At 44.2% G+C, this 22,980-nt stretch overlaps 1 protein-coding gene across 1 annotated transcript; it reads right to left on the reverse strand.

Moving 5' to 3' along the window:
- Positions 1 to 273: 273 nt before the first annotated feature.
- On the reverse strand, positions 274 to 22,701 carry PROK1 (prokineticin 1). Its single transcript, XM_075197777.1, has 3 exons — positions 22,570 to 22,701; positions 19,975 to 20,100; positions 274 to 396 (listed from the first exon to the last, which is right to left on the reverse strand). Exons 1-3 carry the CDS (start codon positions 22,639 to 22,641, stop codon positions 274 to 276), a joined length of 321 nt encoding a protein of 106 aa, XP_075053878.1. The 5' UTR covers positions 22,642 to 22,701.
- Between the last annotated feature and the right edge of the window lie 279 nt (positions 22,702 to 22,980).

The raw sequence follows: 22,980 nt of genomic DNA on the forward strand, positions 1-22,980 counted from the left end.
TAATACATGCATATTTCTAAATATATCAATGTTTTAAATTAAAAATGACTCTTGTTCCCTAACAATTCATTGCTGAATAGGTTATTCCACTTCATAAACTACAACAAATAGGGATACTAAACTTAAAACTTTATTAGTCAGAGCTGTAAAATATATATTACAAGTGCATAAAAGACAATATTGCAAGCTGACCTTTCACATCAGTATGCAACAGCATTTGAATGAATAAGTCACCACACTTTGTCAACCAGAAGTGCTAGAGAACAAAGTATTTCATTGAAAATTTATGTTCTTGAAGTCAATTGAACATCGATATTTGCCATTGAGAAACTTTGAGCAGACAAGACTGGGGATACAGGGACAGGTGTGGTGCAGACGTTTACCATAGAACGGGACCTGCAAGAAAAAAAATGAAACATAGAGTAGTTTGTAAAGATTTGCTCAAAAGAACCATTCAAATAAGAAACCTGTGTCATTTGCAGTTCATATTGATATTACAATTTATATATATTACACAGTGTTTTCCAACTTGTGGTATTTCAGAATCTTTAAATAGCATTAATTTATCAAATTCCCTATGGTCTTGCAATGGCACATTTTTTTTAGTACTTCCATTATTCAAAATATTTCATAGCTGATAGAAATCAAGCATCATCAGGCAAAACCATTTAACCATCTCATATCTATAATGTATTTATAGTCATTATGATTTGAATGAAATCAAATAAAAAACAGTATATGTAGAATGGTTCTTAGAGAATGGATAATATTTATATTATGCAGATTATTAAAACAATTTTCAGCAATTGAAATTATTTAAACATTTAGATGACATCTTCTAAGGTTTCAGAATATATACACCACTATGATCCCAGATTAAAATATAATACATTTCTTGATATAGATCTCATGGGGTGTTAATCAAACTGAGAGTATGCTCAGAATTAACATTTTCCAATGATGGCTTATTTATGGGATATTATTAGTATCTGTTTTATTATTATTATTATTATTATTATTATTATTATTATTATTATTGTTGTTGTTGTTGATTTCTAAGGCGCCACAGTGCACGCTCTACAGTAATAGACAGTGAGGAAATCAGAGCATATATAAAAAAGTGATTAAAATCCCTGCTGATGTGTTATTACAGATAGATGTATGTTTTTTTGATTAAATGTATTGTTTAAACTTATTACTGAGATTCAGAGTAATGTGCAGCCCTTTTGAAGGTAAGAGGAGGGCAGGATAATGAGGACCCTGATGTGTGTATCAGGTTGTCAATTACTGTCTTACAATATAATTTAGTATAAATGACAAGGATTTTAGAAGTAGGTCTGTGACCATATATAGGTATGGCGCCATGGACTTTTATACAGGTTACAGAACTTCAAAGTGACTACTAATATCTGACATAATCTATAGTATGGTATACATGATATTTTAAAATGCTATACTACAAGACACTACACTAGAATATCTTACAGACTACAACAAACTCAGCACACCCTACCCACTACACTATACACTAACACTACACTACACACTACAAAATGTCTACACCAAAATGTCTATAGTCATAGGGTCGACATAGTTAAAAGATTGACAGTCATAATGTCTACATGTTCATAATGTCTACACAGTTAAAAGGTCTACACTGTCGAATTTTCATACTCAACCCCATCATGGAGTATCCTAATTATGGTGTTAAATGCCACATTGAAACCTTGATGATTTTCGAATAAACTAAAGGAACAAGAGGGGCATGCTCTTCTATTTTACCAAACTATAAAATCCCATCTTGGATATATACAGACATGAGCGGGCTTGGATTATCGCAATCTGAGCCCACCCGAACAGTGCGGATCCGAGGGCGATCCGAGCACTGTTCGGGTATTTTCGGCGGAGAGAAACACTGAAAGCGAGGCTCTGACTCCAAATCCCGCCGTCGGATCTCGCGAGACTTGGATTGTATAAATTCCCCGCTTGCCACCGCCATCTTCAGTCGGGCATTGATCAGGGAAGCGGGAGGTTGGGTTTTTTAGTGGTGCTGTGTCCTGTCACTCTGTCCTGCTGAGTTCAGTGGTGCTTTGTCCTGTGCTCTGTCCTGCTGAGTCCAGTGGTGCTTTGTCCTGTGCTCTGTCCTGCTGAGTCCAGTGGTGCTGTGTCCTGTGCTCTGTCCTGCTGAGTCCAGTGGTGCTGTGTCCTGTGCTCTGTCCTGCTGAGTCCAGTGGTGCTGTGTCCTGTGCTCTGTCCTGCTGAGTCCAGTGGTGCTGTGTCCTGTGCTCTGTCCTGCTAAGTCCATTGTTATAAAAAAATTCTAAAATTTTTTTTATAAAAGAATTATAAAAAAAGTAAAAAAAAATTTCTACTGCAATATCTAACTACGTTCACTGTTCCTGCAGTAAAAAGGAATTTCTACTGCAATATTAAACTACGTTCACTGTTCCTGCAGTCCAGAAATATTAGTACTGCAATATTAAACTACGTTCACTGTTCCTGCAGTCCAGAAATATTAGTACTGCAATTTAAAACTACGTTCACTGTTCCTGCAGTCCAGAAATATTAGTACTGCAATATTAAACTACGTTCACTGTTCCTGCAGTCCGGAAATATTAGTACTGCAATATTAAACTACGTTCACTGTTCCTGCAGTCCGGAAATATTAGTACTGCAATATTAAACTACGTTCACTGTTCCTGCAGTCCGGAAATATTAGTACTGCAATATTAAACTACGTTCACTGTTCCTGCAGTTCAGAAATATTACTACTTGGATATTAAACTACGTTCACTGTTCCTGCAGTACAGAAATATTATTACTTGGATATTAAACTACGTTCACTGTTCCTGCTGTACCAAAAAATAGGTTCTGCTATATAACACCAGTCCAGTGGTACTCTCCTGTGCCGCATATAATTTTTAAAGGCTTTGCCGAGTGTGTGTGGTTTAGGGGTACGCTCTCTTGTGCTGCATATAATGGAGTACCAAAATTTGGAGGATAAAGTAGGGAAAGATCAAGAACCACTTCCTCCTAATGCTGAAGCTGCTGCAACTAGTCATGACATAGACAATGAAATGCCATCAACGTCGTCTGCCAAGGCCGATGCCCAATCTCCTAGTTGAGGGCATGTAAAATCCAAAAAGCCAAAGCTCACTAAAATTAGCAAAAAAAGAAAATTAAAATCATCTGAGGAAAAATGTAAACTTGCCAATATGCCATTTACGACACGGAGTGGCAAGGAACGGCTTAGGCCCTGGCCCGTGTTCATGACTAGTGGTTCAGCTTCACCCAAGGATCTAAGCCCTCCTCCTCCCCCCCTCTAAAAAATTTAAGAGAGTTAAGCTGTCATCAACAACACAGCAAACAACTCTGCCTTCTAAAGAGATGTCATCACAAATCCCCAAGGCGAGTCCAAGGGTGTTGGTAGTTGCGAAGCCTGACCTTCCCATCACTGTACGGGAAGAGGTGGCTCCTTCCACCATTTGCAGCACGCCCTCTGCATATGCTGGAAGGATCACCCACAGTCCAGTTATAGATTTGGCTAATGAAGGTGTGAATGTTGTACACCGGGAGGAGGATATTGATGTAGCTGGCGCTGAGGAGGAACTTGACGAGGAGGATGCTGATGTGGTTATCTTAAATGAGGCACCAGGGGGGGAAACAGTTGTTGTCCATGGGAAGAAAAAGCCCATCGTCATGCCTGGCCAGAAGACCAAGAAATCCACCTCTTCGGTCTGGAATTATTTCTATCCCAATCCGGACAACAAATGTATGGCCATATGTACCTTATGTAAAGCTTAAATAAGCAGGGGTAATGATCTTGGCCACCCAGGGACATCCTCCCATATACGTCACCTGAATAACCTTCATAATTCAATGTTTATGTCACGGTTCTTACGAGGAGACTCGGCAGATGTAGCGAAACCAAGAGATTCGAACAGTTTGGCACTACTCCAACAGGGCGCGGAGTCTAACGAGGAGACGGTATTCACCAGGAACCGCCGCAAGGCTGTATGGGCTTAGCTGCGTCTACCAGGTCGCGGTCCCTACTAGAGCACTGTACAAAAGTCCCTGGGAAGACTACAGGCAGTAGTATGAGGTAGAATGCTCATAATGTATTCCATGTGGAAAACCTACCAAATCCGATTGATAATGGAGAGAAAAGGAGTGTCACTCACCGGACTGTGAGTGCTACTTCTCGTGTATTCAGGAACCGTGGCCGTCCGCCATCCTGCGGGTCTGCGCATGTGCAGCCCTTTCAAGCTCTGAAGGTGTTCCTGTGTTTCCTCGTGTATTCAGCTTCTGCTGATTCCTGTTATTCGTTTGTGGTTTCCAGACCACTTCAACTCTCCTGTGTTCATCGTGACTGCACCAGCTGATTCCTATCCACTGCCTCCATGCTTCCACAGTATCCTGCTCACTTCAACTCTCCCGTGTTCATCGTGACTGCACCAGCTGATTCCTATCCGCTGCTGCCGTGCTTCTACAGTATTCTGCTCACTTCAACTCTCCTGTGTTCATCGTGACTGCACCAGCTGATTCCTATCCGCTGCCTCCGTGCTTCTACAGTATCCTGCTCACTTCAACTCTCCCGTGTTCATCGTGACTGCACCAGCTGATTCCTATCCGCTGCCTCCGTGCTTCTACAGAGTCCTGTTCACCTCAACTCTCCAGTGTTCATCGTGTCTGCAGCCAGCTGATTCCTATCCGCTGTCTCCGTGCTTCTACAGTGTTCCTGCTCATTTCAACTCGCCTGTCTTCATCGGGTCAGCGCTCCGCTGCTTTCATCTCAGCTACTGGTTATCAGACCGCCTCAACTCTCCCGTGTTCTCCAGGTGTCCAGTTCCATATACTACTGCTTCCCGAGTATTGCCCTGTTCTTGCTGGTCTACCTACCGTGCGCTGCACCAACTTGGTTACCGCTTCCACCTTCCAGTGGTCGCTCCTCCTGCCGGCCTTCAGCCGCTCAGGTATCCCTGCACGTCTCTCTGACAGCCTGCTCTCCTGAACCGCGGTATGCATACTTCTCATTGACTGTGCTTGTGTATTGCATATCTAGCTGGACTGAGTTTGTTCTCCTCCGGAGTTCTCTATTCACTGAGACTATTGCTATCATTTGACTGTGTTTCCTATTTGCCTGGATAGTTATTGTGACTCTGTATATTTGTGCAGTGCTGCTCAGTTATCATTATATTGTGCATATCATCGTGGGATCAAGTCCTGTGTGCCCGTGTATACTCTGCCTTGCATTCATCTCCTCGTGCTCCTCCTCACATATATATTGCAGTGGTACAACTTGCTAGATGCAGACCACTGTCTCCTGTTCCCTGTGACACCAGTTTCAAGTATCCTCTCACATAGCAGAGGTACAACTTGCTAACGCAGACCACTGACTCCCCTGATACCTTCACCTGGATTCCATTCCTTCACATAGACAGCGGTACAACTTGCTATCCGCAGACCGCTGACTCTCACCACCTCCTCGTTACTCCTGGACATTCCTCCTCACTATAGCAGTGGTACAACTTGCTATACGCAGACCACTGACTACCCTCACGTTTCCTTGTCCATCTAGTTCCTCGTGTACAGTTATCTACCTATTACCAGTGCTGCTAATCATAGACTTTCCTCGAGCATTCTCTTACCATCTGCTGTCTCCTGTTCCGTGGTCACCCCGCTACCAGAGTACCATATTACCAACTATACTGCTCTGGTAAGTCCATCATCTGGTGATACCTGGGTAAAGACTCCTAGTGCCCGTGACAGTACCGTAGGAAGGATGATCAATACAATAAGTAATGGCAATGAAGATGATGCAGATCAGTGTAACTCTGTAAACCACTATGTGGTGTAAAGTTCAGGAGGATGAGCGTCAGCTCTGAAGACAAATGTAGAGGAGATGTCTGGAGATGAGCGTCAGCTCCGTAGACCACTATGTGGCGGAGAATTCCATAGAGTGAGCGTCAGCTCTGCAGGCCACTATGTGGCAGAGAGTTCCGTAGAGTAAGCGTCAGCTCTGCAGGCCACTGTGGCGGAGGGTTTGGTGGAGTAAGCGTCAGCTCTGCAGACCACTATGTGGTAAAAGCTCAGGAGAATGAGCGTCAGCTCTGAAGACAACTGTAGAGGAGAAGTCTGGAGATGAGCGTCAGCTCTGCAGTCCAGAATGGAGGTAAATCACTGGAAAGTAACAGGAAGCCACTTCAATCACCAGGAGGTAACACGAAGAACAGGCACTGAAGATAGATAGGAGGTGCCTTTTAAACTTGCCGCCAAGGAGAAGGACCAATCAGCAGAGAGCAGGGGAATTAGAATAATCGCTGGGTCTGCGCATGCACAGACCCGAATCCAAGATGGCGGCGCTCAGCGGGAAGCGGAGCGCTGATGAGAGGTGAGTCTGCCGGGTGTCAGGTGCGCTGCCTGAACACCCGGTGCGTGATAGTTTAGTTCAGGAACTGTGGCTAGGACCGTAAGCAGTCCAGGGACACCTAAATCCTGTTGTATCCACACCAGCAACACCCTCCTCGTCAATTTCCTCCTCGATCTCGATTGTAGATAGTCCTGCAGGCCATGTCACCGGCATGACTGAGTCCTCTTCAATCCGGGATTCTTCCGGAGGATCCTGCAGCGCTACGCCTACTACTGCCGCTGCTGCAGCTGCTGCTGGTAGTCGGTCATCTTCCCAGAGGGGAAGTCGTAAGAACGCTACGTCTTTCACTAAACAGTTGACCATACAACAGTCGTTTGCCATGAGCACGAAGTACGACAGTAGTCATCCTATGGCAAAGCGAATAACTGCTATGTTGGTGTTAGACATGCATCCGGTGTCCGCCATCAGTGGAGTGGGATTTAGACGGTTGATGGAGGTATTGTGTCCCCGGTACCAAATCCCGTCGAGATTCCACTTCACTAGGCAGGCGATACCCGGGATTTACAGAGAAGTACGAAAAAGTGTCCTTAGTGCTCTGAAAAATGCAGTTGTACCCACTGTCCACTTAACCACGGACATGTGGACAAGTGGTTCAGGGCAAACTAAGGACTATATGACTGTGACAGCCCACTGGGTAGATGCATTGCCTTCCGCAGCAACAGCAGCAGCAGCATCTCCAAAAGGCCTGCTCGTTCCAAGGCAGGCAACGTTGTGTATCACCGGTTTTAATAAGAGGCACATTGCTGACAACCTCTTAGAGAAACTGAGGGAAGTAATCTCGCAGTGGCTTACCTCACTTACACTCCCCTGGGGATTTGTGGTGTCTGACAACGCCAGTAACATTGTGCGGGCATTACATATGGGCAATTTCCAGCACGTGCCATGTTTTGCCCACACAATAAATTTGGTGGTGCAGCATTACCTGAAGAGTGACAGGGGTGTGCAGAATATGCTTGCGGTGGCCCGCAAAATTGCTGGACACTTTCGGCATTCTGCCACTGCCTACCGCAGACTCGAGCAACTTCAAAAAAGCTTTAACCTGCCCTGCCATCACCTCAAACAAGAGGTTGTGACGCGCTGGAACTCCACCCTCTACATGCTGCAGAGGATGGAGGAGCAGCAAAAGGCCATTCAAGCCTACACAGCCACCTACGACATAGGCAAAGGAGTGGGGATGCGCCTGAGTCAAGCGCAGTGGAGACTGATTTCCGTGTTGTGCAAGGTTCTCCAGCCGTTTGAACTTACCACACGAGAAGTCAGTTCCGACACTGCCAGCTTGAGTTAGGTGATTCCCCTGATCAGGCTGTTGCAGAAGCAGCTGGAGAAAGTGAGGGAGGAGCTGTTAAAGCATTGCGATTCCACAAAGCATGTAGGTCTTGTGGATGAAGCCCTTCATACGCTTTGCCAGGATCCGAGGGTTGTCACTCTTTTAAAGTCAGAGGAATACATTCTGGCCACCTTGCTCGATCCTTGGTTTAAAGCATATGTTGTGTCTCTGTTTCCGGCGGACACAAGTCTACAGCGGTGCAAAGACCTGCTGGTCAGGAGATTGTCCTCTGAAGAGGACCGTGACATGCCAACAGCACCTCCTTCATTTTCTTCCACACCTGTGGCTGCGAGTAAACAGCTGAGATTTCATAAACGACCCGCTGGCGGGGATGTTGAGAACATCTAGTCCGGACTGAAGGACCTGCCAACCATTGCAGACATGTCTACTGTCGCTGCATTGGATGCTGTCACCATTGAAAAAATGGTGGAGGATTACTTTGCTGACATCATCCAAGTAGACATGTCAGACAGTCCTTATTCTTACTGGCAGGAAAAAAAGGCAGTTTGGAAGCCCCTTGTCACGTTACCAGAGAGACTTCAACTGGATCCTGATAGTTCAGCCGAGATTGACGTTACTTCAGCGAGGGGCGTGGAGTCTAACAAGTGAAAGGTGTTCACCAGGGATTCCCGCAAGGGAATATGGGCTTTTGCGGCTTCCACTTGCAGGTCGCGGTCCCCTGGAGAAGTTCTCAGCGAACACAGCAGACGGAGCGTAGAATCAGGTAGAAGCAGCGCTGTCACTTGATAGCGGTGTTTAGGCGGGAGGTTTGGCAGCGTTGTCACTCGAGAGAGAGAATATAACTGAGATGTTCAGCGGAGTAGTCACTAGGGAGCTGGTTAGCAGGAAAAGATAGTGTCGCCACTTGGAAGTGCTTCACCGGAATGTAGCAGCGTAGTCACCTGGAGGTGAGTTCCCCGGAGAGACGTAGCTTGGAAGCTTAAGGGATTAGCAAAGACACAGGAGCTGTTTCCAATCTTAAAGTCAGGGATTGACTGAAAGAACCAGCATTGAGTTCTGGTCAGAGGAAGTAGATATAGTGCAGTTCCAATTGACCAGCCAATAGAGGGCAGTGAGAACACATAAAGCAGTTAGACGGTTCTGCGCATGCGCAGAACCACTGAGCGCTGAACGGAAGAAGGGGAGAGACAGCGCTGGAGAGTTGCAGCAGCGTGGACCAGGTAAGTGAAAGAAATAGCGGGTCTTGGTGGGGATGGCCTCTGTAGTTAGCGGGTACACCCGCCGGCTCCCGGGGAGGCAGCGGGAGTCCGGTGCGTGACAGTACCTCCCCCTTTAGAGGTGGGCACCGAACACCTAGGACCTGGTTTCTTCGGAAATTTGGAATGAAATTTTTTCAGCAGAAGAGGAGCACGGATGTCTGCAGCCCGTACCCAGGAGCGCTCTTCGGGACCGTACCCCTTCCAATCCACTAAATACTTGATTGTTCCTCTAGAATTTTTGGAATCCAGAATATGGCTGATCTCGAATTCATCAGTTTGTTGGAGAGAAAGGGGAGTGGTAGATGTGACAGGAACCGAGAACCGATTAATGATGAGTGGTCTCAATAAGGAGATATGAAAGGCATTGGCAATACGTAGAGTGGGTGGTAGCCGTAGCTTAAAGCACACGGGACTGATTACTTGAATGATCCTGTAAGGACCAATGTAGCGAGGAGCAAGTTTCATGCAGGGCACTTTAAGACGGATGTTCTTTGTAGATAACCACACCTTGTCGCCAACCTTCAAAAGAGGAATAGCTCTGCGTTTTTTATCTGCTGCCAGCTTGTAGCGAGTAGAGGATTTCTGAAGGGCCTTTCGAACTCGAGACCAGATGGATAGAAAGTCCTGTCGAAGAGTGTTAACTGCTGGAACTTGGGTGGGAGGGAGGGCAGAAAACTCTGGCATACGCGGATGGCCTCCAAATACTACGGAGAACGGAGTGGTTGATGTGGATTCGTGAAAGGAATTGTTATGTACGAACTCTGCCCAGGGTAGCAAATCCACCCAATTACTCTGGTTGGCTGAAGAAAATATCCTGAGAAACGTCTCCAGATCCTGATTGACCCTTTCTGTCTGGCCGTTGGTCTGGGGATGATATGCGGAGGAGAATTTCAGACGGATACCCAGAAGATGACAAAGGGATCTCCAGAATTTTGAGACAAATTGTACCCCACGATCCGAGACAATTTCAGCGGGGCAGCCATGTAGTCGGAAGATTTCCTTAATGAAATGTTGAGCTAGACATGCTGAGGATGGAAGGCCGATGAGTGGAACGAAGTGTGCCATTTTCGAGAAACGGTCCACAATAACCCAGATGGTATTAAATTTATTAGCTGGAGGTAGGTCAGTGATGAAGTCCATGCTGAGATGGGTCCATGGCTTGGTAGGTAGTGGAAGAGGTTGAAGTAACCCTTGTGGAACCTGGCGAGGAATTTTGTTTTGGGCACAGATAGGGCAAGCAGCCACGAAATCTTTAACCTCGGAGTGGAATTTGGGCCACCAGTACTGTCGAGAGAGTAGTTCGAATGTTTTACGAGAGCCAAGATGACCTGAAAATCGTGAAGAATGACACCAGTGAAGAAGGCTCTTCCGTAGATGAGGGGGAACAAATGTTTTTCCCTGGGGGGGAATGGGGTTTGAGGAAGTTGAGAATAATTTAATGCATTTGGAGTCCAGGATGGGACGTTCCAGCAAGGTGTCTGATCCCAGATTTTCTGGGAAAGCCCGGGATAATGCATCCGCTTTCCTATTTTTGATACCGGGTTTGAAGGTGACCCGCAGATCAAAGCGGGTAAAAAAGAGGGACCAGCGGGCCTGACGTGGGTTCAGGCATTGGGCTGACTGGAGATAGAGTAGATTCTTATGATCCGTGAAGATCGTAACCGGGTGACGAGCCCCCTCTAGAAGATAACGCCACTCAGTTAGAGCCAACTTCATGGCCAGGAGTTCTTTATCCCCAATGGCGTAATTACTCTCTGCTGGCAGGAACTTGCGGGAGAAGAAAGCGCAGGGATGGAACTTGCCTTGAATATTTTTTTGCGAAAGAACTGCTCCTACACCGGTGGAAGATGCATCCACCTCTAGGAAAAAAGGAAGAGAGACATCGGGTTGCTGGAGGATAGGTGCCGATGAAAAGGCTCTTTTGAGAAATTGGAACGCTTCCAATGCTTCTGCGGTCCAATTTTGCGGGTTTGCCCCTTTTCGGGTGAGAGCTGTCAGAGGTGCCACCACAGATGAGTAACCAGCAATAAAGCGCCTGTAATAATTGGAGAAACCCAAAAAACGTTGAATGGATTTGAGTGTAGTTGGTTGGGGCCAGTTGATTATAGCATGAACTTTCCCCGGGTCCATTTGTAGACCGGAGCCAGAAACCAAATAGCCCAGGAAAGGCAACTTAGGGACCTCAAATATGCATTTCTCCAATTTGCAGAACAAATGGTTGGTACGTAATCTGGAAAGAACTTCAGCCACATGTAAACGATGATTGGGAAGATCTTTGGAGAAGATTAAGATGTCATCCAGATATACTACGACATTGGAATATAGCAGATCGCGAAAGATTTCATTCACAAACCCCTGGAAGACGGCTGGGGCGTTACATAAGCCAAACGGCATCACTAGATATTCGTAATGGCCGTCCCGTGTGTTAAAAGCCGTCTTCCACTCATCCCCAGAGCGAATCCGGATCAGGTTGTAAGCTCCGCGTAGATCGAGTTTAGTGAAGATTCTCGCACCTTTAATGCGATCGAAAAGTTCGGTGATTAATGGAATGGGATAGCGGTTTTTAATAGTGATGGAGTTCAGGCCTCTGTAGTCGATACACGGACGGAGAGCTCCATCTGTTTTTTTCACAAAGAAAAACCCGGCCCCGGCGGGTGAGGAGGAAGGTCTGATGAAACCACGTTGCAGATTTTCCTTGATGTAGAGTGTAGTAGCCTCTGTCTCGGGCAGTGAGAGCGGATAGACTCGACCTCGTGGAGGAGTTTTCCCCGGAATGAGATCGATGGGGCAATCCCACGCTCGATGGGGTGGTAGACGCTCAGAGGAGGCTTTAGAGAAGACATCCGAAAAGGAAGAATACTGGTGCGGTAACATAACTGTGGTGGGTTCTGAAGGAATCTGTGTGAAGGCGAGAGGTTTGACTGGTGTTAGGCATTGGCGAGGGCAGGCAGGACCCCACGCAATGATTTGTGATGAAGGCCAATCCAGATGGGGTGAATGTAGATGAAGCCATGGTAGGCCTAGGATGATTGGGCTGATGGTTAGTGGGAGAACGAGAAAGGTAATCTTTTCCCAGTGGAGAGCCCCAACTTGCATGGAGATGGGTCTTGTTTGTTTAAGAATGCTTCCATTAGGGAGACGGGAACCGTCAATGCCCGTAGTAGCCAAGGGCTTTTTCAGCGGAACAGTGGGCAGCGCTAGCCTAGTAACCAGAGATTGTGACATAAAGTTCCCGGCTGCTCCAGAATCCAACAAGGCCTTGGACGACTGGGGCCCTGAAAGCAAATGTAAGGTGACAGGGAAAGAACACGTTAGGTCTGGAAAAGAAGTTGGAGAGGAAGTAAGAGTCCCTAGACTGACCTCTCCAGTGCAGGCTAGGGTTTGTCGTTTCCCGAACGCCGGGTACATGAAGCCAGGAGGTGACCAGGATCTCCACAATATAGGCATAGTTTATTCTTCATTCTTCTCTCTCTTTCATCCGGAGATAAACGGGAGCGCCCCAGTTGCATAGGCTCATCCGTAGATGTAGGTGGTTGAAAACGAGGAGCTAGACGAAAGGTAGACCGTCTAGGAAGGTCTTTCTCGGACGATCTTTCCCGAAGCCGAAGATCTACCCGGTTGCAGAGAGAAATTAGGGCATCCAAGGTGGGTGGCAATTCTTGAGAAGAGAGGGCATCCTTGATTTTATCTGACAGCCCTTGCCAGAAGGCAGCAACAAGAGCCTCATCGTTCCACTGGAGCTCGGAAGCTAGGGTCTGAAACTCAATAACGTATTGAGCCACAGAACGGGAATTTTGACGTAGTCTTAGGATGCTAGTAGCAGCGGACGTCACTCGTCCCGGCTCATCAAAAATCCTCCTGAATGCCGAAGTGAAGGCGGAAACATCATTGAGAAGATTGTCATTACGTTCCCAAAGAGGCGAGGCCCATGCCAGGGCTTTCCCGGATAGGAGGGAGACCATATAAGCGACTTTTGACCTGGGAGTAGGAAAATTCTGAGGTAATAACTCAAATTGAATGGAGCACTGATTTAAAAAGCCTCGGCAAGAGGTAGGATCACCATCAAATTTGGAGGGTGTAGGCAAACGCAGAGAGGAAGCGGCTGCAGCAGGGACTTCGACTGCTTGTGGTTGAGCAGCCGGCTGAGGCGGGGTCTCCTGTAAGGCGTCTAAACGGGATGCAAGAGTTTGCAAACCTTGCAGAAGTTGCATCTGAACTGCATCCTGACGCTCCACTCTTCCAACCAGGTGTTGAAGCATGTCCTTGGCGGAAGGTTCTCTATCAGGATCTGACATGGCTGGTTCTTAGTGTCACGTTACCAGAGAGACTTCAACTGGATCCTGATAGTTCAGCCGAGATTGACGTTACTTCAGCGAGGGGCGCGGAGTCTAACAAGTGAAAGGTGTTCACCAGGGATTCCCGCAAGGGAATATGGGCTTTTGCGGCTTCCACTTGCAGGTCGCGGTCCCCTGGAGAAGTTCTCAGCGAACACAGCAGACGGAGCGTAGAATCAGGTAGAAGCAGCGCTGTCACTTGATAGCGGTGTTTAGGCGGGAGGTTTGGCAGCGTTGTCACTCGAGAGAGAGAATATAACTGAGATGTTCAGCGGAGTAGTCACTAGGGAGCTGGTTAGCAGGAAAAGATAGTGTCGCCACTTGGAAGTGCTTCACCGGAATGTAGCAGCGTAGTCACCTGGAGGTGAGTTCCCCGGAGAGACGTAGCTTGGAAGCTTAAGGGATTAGCAAAGACACAGGAGCTGTGTCCAATCTTAAAGTCAGGGATTGACTGAAAGAACCAGCATTGAGTTCTGGTCAGAGGAAGTAGATATAGTGCAGTTCCAATTGACCAGCCAATAGAGGGCAGTGAGAACACATAAAGCAGTTAGACGGTTCTGCGCATGCGCAGAACCACTGAGCGCTGAACGGAAGAAGGGGAGAGACAGCGCTGGAGAGTTGCAGCAGCGTGGACCAGGTAAGTGAAAGAAATAGCGGGTCTTGGTGGGGATGGCCTCTGTAGTTAGCGGGTACACCCGCCGGCTCCCGGGGAGGCAGCGGGAGTCCGGTGCGTGACACCCCTGTACAAACTGGCTCTATTTTACCTGAGTTGTCCCCCCTCCAGTGTGTACTCCGAAAGAGTTTTTAGTGCAGCGGGGAACCTGGTCAGTGAGCGGCGAAGGAGGTTGCTTCCGCAAAATGTTGAGAAGATGATGTTCATAAAAATTAATTATCAATTCTTCAATCAAGACCAGCACTGGCCTCCAGAGACTACAGAGGGACCTGTGATTGTGGAGTCCAGCGGGGATGAATTGATAATGTGTGAGGATGAGGGAGTACACACTGAAGGGGGCGAGGAATCAGAGGATGAGGACGACATCTTTCCTCAGTAGAGCCAGTTTAGTTTGTACAGGGAGAGATGAATAGCTTTTTTTGTGTGGGGGCCCAAACAAACCAATCATTTCAGCCACAGTAGTTTGGTAGGCCCTGTCGCTGAAATGATTGGTTTGTTAAAGTGTGCATGTCTTATTTCAACAACATCAGGGTGGGTGGGAGGGCCCAAGGACAATTCCATCTTAAACCTCTTTTTTTGGCATTATGTGCTCTTTTGGGCCTAGTTTTTCAAACTGCCATCCTGTCTGCCACTGCAGTGCCACTCCTAGATGGGCCACGTGTTTGTGCTGCCCACTTGTGTCGCTTAGCTTAGACATCCAGCTACCTCAGTGCAACCTTTTGGCATAAAAACAATATTGTGAGGTGTTCAGAATAGACTGGAAATTAGTGGAAATGATTGTTATTGAATGTTATTGAGGTTAATAATAGCGTAGGAGTGAAAAAAAAACAAAAAACTGTTTTTTAGCACTTTTTATGCTTTTTTTAAGAAAAATCAGAACCCAAAACCCTAAATCAGAACCAAAACCTTGAGTGGGGTGTTTTGGCAAAACAAATCAGAACCCAAAACCTCAAGCTAATCAGAACCCAAAACACAAAACACTAAAAGTGGCCGGTGCACACCCCTAGATATATATCAAAATTTGTTGATTATAGGTAATTTTGCAAGTATAACCAATGGTTAATGATGGTTCATTAAGTTTGACTACATCACTAAATGCCATCAACACTAATCTATATTTTATATATGTGTTTATGTAGACCTGCTGTTAAAAAAACATATCTATATTTTTAGATAGATAGATTTTATTTTAAAATGACAGACTTTGTGCTTTAAAGTGTGTTTCCTGGCTTGGAGCATGACCGCAACATGGTGCTTGTGGAAAAATTGGAACCCACTCACTTGCTTCCAATCTCTTAAGACTGACTGGGTGCAACGCACAAAGATTACAGTGTCACAGGTAATCTAATCAGGGAAGAAGGAGGAGAGTGTAGTGTGTTCTCCCTCTTTTCTCGGCATAAGCTCCAGAGGCTAAGTGGGGGAGATGTAAGAGGTAAGTGAGATCTGATGCCATGTGAAGCTACTGATGGGCATGTAAGGAGATCTTTTGGAATTTGGAGAGATCTGATGGAATGTGTGGTGGTCTCTTGGCATTTGTTGAGATTTGATTGGCATGTAAGAGGCATGTGCGGGGGGGCTGTTGACATGGAAGGGGCCTGTGGGTAGATCAGATGGCATGTGGGGTGTCACGGTTGGCTTACAGGAAATAGATCCCTAGGCTCTGCTGAACATGGCTAAGCCCACCCACGGGCGCAGAGTCTAACAGACAGGTGGTTTTCACCAGGAACCCCCGCAAGGAGGTATGGTCTTAGCTGCACCAAGTCTGCAGGCCGCGGTCCCGTGAGTGAGTGTACAGCAGAACGATGTGGGGAAGCCAGGTGAAGTGGATGGAGATGATGGAGTCCACAGAAGAGTGGTATAAATACAGGCACAACAATAATATAGGCTGATGGTCAGCAGCCAATGAGTCACTAGGAGAATAGGTGCTCTGTGGTATACAACGAGAGGACAGAGGCTGTCACTATGAAGTACTCTGGAGATGGTAATGGAAGTACTGGAGCAGCAATAGTTTAACACAGCCAGAGGCTGAAGGCTGACTGGAGTGGTGGAGGTAACTCATAGTAACAGATGATGAGTCACAGAGAGAGTAGCGGCTCTGAGCGATAGTGATGAGAGAACTGGAGCTGTCACAATAGAGTACACTGGAGATGGTAATAGAGGTACTGGAGCAGCGATAGTTCAACACTGCCAGAGACTGAGAGCAGGCTGGAGTAGCGGAAGTAACCCGTGATAACAGCTGAGGAGTCACAGATGTAGTAGCAGCTCTGAGTGGTAGCAATGAGAGAACCGGAGCTGTCACGATGAAGTACACTGGAGATGGTAAGAGAGGTACTGGAACAGCGATGGTTCAGCACAGACCACGAACTGACTGGGTGCAACAGACTGGAACATAGGCAAACCACAAGGAGAACAGGAAGCAGAACCACAGGCTGCAGGAAGTGAGCTTAAAGAACAGGCATCAGACAGGTGAATCCAGAAGGTTTAAATAGTGCTCCAGAAGTGCTTAGTCAATGAAAAAGAGGGAGGAGGTCCTGAAGTGCAATAGGCTTGCACCTGCACAGATCTGAATATAGCTGAATGAATGAACTGGAGAATGTCTGATGCTGGGACATGGCAGTTTCCAGATGAATGGACTGCAGGTAACGAAACCAGGTACTATCTGTGGGACCGGAGCGTTACATGGGGAAGCTGATGGGCATATAAGGGGCACGTGGGAAGGTTTGATGGTTTGTAAGGGTCATGTGGTAAGATCTGGAGGCATATGGAGAGGTCTCATGGCATATCAGAGTTATGTGTTCATATCTTCTGGCAGGTAGTGATGCTATTGGGCATGTAGGGAATTTTGATGGCATGTGGGGAGGTTTGCTTGGTATGTAATGGGCATGGGGGAATGTCTGATGACATGTAAGGGGCATGTGGGAAGGCCTGATGGCATTTAAGAAGCAGTTGGGTAGATCTGATGGTATGTGAGGAGGTCTGATGGAATGGAAGGAGCATGTTGTGAGATCTGATGGCATGTGGAAAGGTCTGATGGTGTGTGGAGAGGTTTGAATGCATGTGGAGAAGTCTAATGGCCATTTAAGGGTCATGTGGGGAGGTCTGACGGGCATTTGGAGAGGTCTGATTGGCATTTGGAGAGGACTGATTGGCATGTGGGAAATTCTGTTGGGCTTGTAAAGGGCATGTGAATATATTTGATGGCATGGTAAGAGGTCTTATGAAATGTTGGGAGTATGATGTGCATGTAAGTGGCATGTGGAGAGATCTGATCGCATGTGGGGAGATCAAATGGGTATGTAAGGGGCATATGAAAAGGTCAGAGGGGCACGGGAAAAGGTCTGAAGATCTGCTACGAGCCGCGGGGGCCGCGGGGGCAGTGGGCACCGCCGCGACACAGTCCCTTCTGTACCTGGCGTCCTGGCTGTCCCTATGGCAACCGGAACATCACTTCCGCTTCTTGCTAGGACAACGGTCGGATGCCGAGCTGTCAGTGTTTTGCACCCCGGCAAACACATCGCAGTCGGGCGCATGCGCCATTAAGCATTAATTACATTTATTAGGCCACAACTGGGGGGCTCATTATACCATATCCATGCCAGTCCCTGATTGGCTGTCTTGACTATTTAAGGCAGGGAGAACTTAGCCTCCCTGCCGGTTATAGCGTGGATTTTGTCTGTTGCTGACCTGCTCCTGTCCTGTTCCTGTCCTGTGGATACTCTGTCAGTTTACTATTGGACCTCCTGTTGTGACGTTTTTGCTCTGTTTCTGGATTTTGCTCTCGTGCTGGTGACCCTAACCCTTTGGCGTGTTATTTGACTATTCTGCTTGCTTCTGACCCCTGACCTTGGCTTACGTCTAACCATCTGTTACCATCCATACAGTCTTCCCCGGTCCCTGCCGCTGCGGTGTTGTTAATAAACTTACACTATATTAAGAATAAAGTCCTGGGGGCATCCGAGTACCTGTGAGCACATAAAGCTCTACGGGAAAGGCGGCTGCTATAGGCGAAGACCTCTTCCATCAGTTCTGTAAGTTTATCAAACCGGCAGCCTAACAAGAGCATGTTGGCCATGTATGACTTTTTATTATCGCCACTTCAACAGTCTCTTTCCCAGTGATTGTGGAAGTAGTAGCAGTGTGAGCTACTGTGTAGAGACTATAGGTAGCCATTTGAACCCTCCTCTGCCGGACACAGCAGTGAGGTAAGAGTTGCACTGATTTGTTGACTATTGTGAACATTTTGGCAATGTTGGATATTTTCTTTTTCACTTAACAAGATATTGTAAATTATGTTATATTTTCAATGTAGGTGTGTATGGTATGTATGTGTATGTTTATACTGTGTACATGTATATAGAAAGGTAAAGTTGTCTCTTTGCAGTATCTATAGATATTTTTAGGCTCTAGGGAGTATATTTCTAAACTGCGGGTTTGAAAAAGTGGAGATGTTGCTTATAGCAACCAATCAACCGTGCTGCCCCAATTTAGTAAATATACCCTTAAGTCTCTGACTGATTGGCCACCCTTGGTCTAATGGTTAGGTATGTATTGTGCGGGTGCTGGAAGCAGGCTTAACTTTGGGTATCTATTGTCATGTAACAGCTTTGTTTTTAGAATAGGCCTATTTTATTTGCTTACAGGAATTGTATGGATACAAAACATGTATAGAAAATATATATATAGAAAATTTATGAATATTGTATATATTGTCACAGAAGTGCTGGGAAAGAAGTGAATGGCATGTATATCAGTCCTAGATTCCTGTTATTTGTATTTTAAAACACCAGGGAGATTGTTTAGGTGTATGGGTAAAGCTTCCCAGTGCAGGTATCACAGCAGTCTAATCAGGAGGTGCACCTGTGTGGTGCCTGTAAAAGGCTGCATCTCTGATCACTCTCTCACTGTCTGGGGAGGAGGTCAGATGACTCCTGAGAGAAACTGTAAATTTGATCTGTAAGTCACACTGTTTGGTTTAAGTGAGGGACACTAGGTCCCTCATTCTAGAGAGGTAATACCTCTTTATTAGCTAGTAGCCAGATGGCAAGGATTTTCTTTGTTTTGTTTACAAGTTGGTGAATAAAACTAACTAAGGCTATTGAATCTGAAACACTGGACTTATGTGATTCATCTGGCTGAAGTGCAACCGTCTACTCCAGAGGACGGTAACCCCAATACGAACTTGTGACAGTATGTATATAAATTGCAAAAGTGCAGTGTCAATGTTGTTTCGCAACATTAGGTCACTAAATTGTGTAAATTCCCACGTTTTATGGGGAAGCACATGGATTTGCGGACCAAGTCTACTGCTTCTATGAGGATGGAAAAGATTATGATGAAGTTAGGTGTATCAAGGGTTATTCCTGTGGCGATGTGACGCACCCTTTCTGCACTAAGTGCAGATTTCACATTCACAAAAAACATTTCCTATTTTACAGATGGGCGCACATGCTTTTCATCATAACAAAATGACTTGAGTTCTATATCTGGTCAAAGGTGCTGGAATTCCGATATTTTTAATGGGACAAATGTTGCATCTTCCAGTTGCACTTTTGCAGCAAAGCATATTTGTAGGTGCAATTCTACCAATGTAATTAAAACCTTGAAACACACAAATCAGACATATTACTCTGATGATTAATTTAAGACTTAAACACAGATAAGCTGAGAAGTATTTTAGGAGAAAAATGGAATTGTTCATTTTAATGAAGGAAGCAGGTTGGCTTTTGTAATGACATTGATTGGACTTTGTAGAGATGTTTTACTCTTTCCACCATGGAAAGAGTAAATGTTCCACAGACCGGGAAGTAGGAGTACACCTTAAAATATGCTACGTGAAAAAGTAGGCCCATTTAAATTATTTCAATATGAAACAATTAGATGCTGCATTTTAAATGTGGAGTGAAAAGATCCTGTTTAACACCTCCCCTTGTATTGCAGACTGAACCGTTATTCTGAAACATATAATAGTATTTATAATGATGACTGGATACCTTGTGGCTAAATGGGTGACATTCCTCTCCTTCCTGCCCCATTGGAGTGCACATTCGTAGTCCACGTAACCATAGACTGATTGCACAGCAAGTTCCAACCCCACACTGCAGATCTCTCTCACAAGCCTAATGTGATTCAAAAAGATATCAATTTATTATATAAGGATATCATATACAAACAACCAAATAAGAAAACTAATACCTGTTAACAACATTAAAATAGATATACATTGTATTGAAATGTTGCATCATTTCAGAAAGCCTATTACTGTAGTAAAGCGCCAAATTGAGATCTAATAATTCCTTTCCATAACTGATCTAAAAAAAATCCCATTTCCTTACATGCATTTGAGATAGCAGGAAGACCTGGGGGTAAATGTATTAAGGTTCAATTTAAAATTTTGCCTGCAAAGTCACTGAATAACGGTGATTTGGGCCAGGCAACGGTTTCATATTTTGCCTCCTAGAAAAACATATGTTTTTCAACTCTTGTTAGAAGCACTTTCTGTTCTTTTACATGTTGGGATCATTGGCTACAAAAATAGTAAAATTAGAATATACAAGTTGATTATTTAATTGATTAAGTTCTTGAAACGGGCAAGAAAAAATTTGATTGCACAAGCATAGTGCTTTAGGATACGACTTACTGAAATTATTTACCCTGCTTTTATTCCAATATTTTCAGTACAATACATCTAATGCATGGTTATTTTTTCAGTTATCAATATTTTATTATTTTTGGCACTAGATATGTATATTTACATATATATATATATATATATATATATATATATGTGTGTGTATATATATATATGTATGTATATATGTATGTATGTATGTATATATGTATGTATGTATGTATAATATATATATATATATATATATATATATATATATATATATATAATGTCATAGAGGTTTATTTGCCACACCTCTCCTGCATAAGGCCAGGTGAGGTCCCTGGGAATCTGCAGTTACAAGGTTAAGCCTCTGCAGTATAAAACTCCTAGACTGAACACACACAGGTGGAGGATGGTATCTAATTAAGTAATTAGACCAAAGGGAGGGATTTTGTATATTTAAACTTGTATTTGTGCAAGGCGACTGATGACAGTTAGCTGGCCGGTGACTACATAGGTGAGCTGTGTCTAGCTAGAGTGAGGATCACCTGGTGCCATTCTGACAAAAGTCTGCTGTGCCGTTTTTTGAAACACTTTTGATGATGGAACCGATCTGGACATTCATCCTCCTCCTACTCCTTATTAACTTCCCTTCCTTTTCTTACATACTGCTCCTGGATTACCTATTGTTTTGTAGAAGTTTTATGGTTTCTGATGCCTGTGAATCTGACCTTTTCTGCTGCTACACTTGTTTCACTAGGCACTGATATTTGGTTAATTTAGCTTCCTGCTATGTTTTACGCAGTCCCTTGAAGCGCAGTATCCATTTCTCTCCCCTCGTTTGCCCCTTGTTCCTTTTTGTTTTCCCCCTCCTTCGTTTGTCTTCGATTTCATCTACCTTTTTATTGCATATTATAGTATATGCAGAAAACGTTAAAAAAAAAACAACAAAGCTCAATTTCTCCAAGTAAGAAGTTGTCTATGTCTGCCACTTGCCGGGTGTCAGTATCCCAATATATATGGAGATATATATATATATATATATCTCCATTTATCTATCTATATTAGACACAGTTATCATAAATGTCATCAACTATTATAAAAATCTGCCATAATTGATGTCATACTACATCAGCATGCAACGCTATCCCCCTCGTATTATAAGATATATTATCCAAAGACCTCAACTATTTTTAAGTTCATTCTAATATGTTTGTAATGCATTTTAATAGTAGATCCTAGCTTAACTTTTTGCCAGTTACAGTATTAATAGTCACAATGAATGTAAGTCAAGTAGTTTGTAGTTGCAAATGGTAGGTTTTCACATATGCTGTAATTTGTAATACAGTATATATATATATATATATATATATATATATATATATATACATAGATATACTACACATTACAGCATGTAAAAAACAACCACTTACAATGTTAGAAATCGATACACAAGAAATTTCTCACTTTTCTACATTTCTCCCTCTCTCATATATATATATATATATATATATATATATATATATATATATATATATATATATATATATATATATATATATACACACACACACACACATGCTCTTGGATTTTGTAATATTGTGCAGACAGATGACAGTTTGTAGTTAATAAACTAAATACATGAATGTACTATTATTTGATATCAGTAACTTTTAATTGTATTTTAAGCATGTTACTGTGTTTATTCATATGTAGTATGTATTTATTCATTTTAGTTTTTCTGTATTTTATTCTGTCAGTAAGGATTCTATAGCCCAAAAACGGAATAGAACTGAATCTTGATAACATAAACCATATTATTTTAAATAACCAACGTTTTTTCAATGTATAGTATATTTTATGGAGTGGACAATTAGCAATTGTATTCTTTACCAATATGACTATTATTACCAATAAACATTATTAGCATACTAGTAGAACAAACATATTGAAATACATATTTTCAATTACTTACCCCAGTTATGACTGCACACTTTGTAAATGTGATAATCAGCAAAAGGCAAAAAATCTGCATTATAATTTTCATTGCAAATTAGAAAATAAATATCTTGGAATGGGGTACAGCTGAAGATCTTGGAGTTCTGTATTATCTTCTTCAGTCTCTATGCAGTCTGGCAGCATATTTCTTCAGCCCCTGTATATAAGGGAGACAGTTCTTCAGCTTTCCTCTGTGATGTGATGATCTTCTGAATCCATAATGAACATTAGTAAAAAAACGGTTCTTTGACAGGTCTTTCAAATGAGAGGTGACAAAGACTTAGAGATTGGTAGCACTAGGACATCACTCACTCTTTATAGCAATGGTTCTTTATATTCTGATATTTAGTTTTGCTGTTTTTTTTGTTTTTTTTAAATGTTATCATAA

The sequence above is a fragment of the Mixophyes fleayi genome, chromosome 2 (assembly GCF_038048845.1).
Source record: "Mixophyes fleayi isolate aMixFle1 chromosome 2, aMixFle1.hap1, whole genome shotgun sequence".
Taxonomy (NCBI): domain Eukaryota; kingdom Metazoa; phylum Chordata; class Amphibia; order Anura; family Limnodynastidae; genus Mixophyes; species Mixophyes fleayi.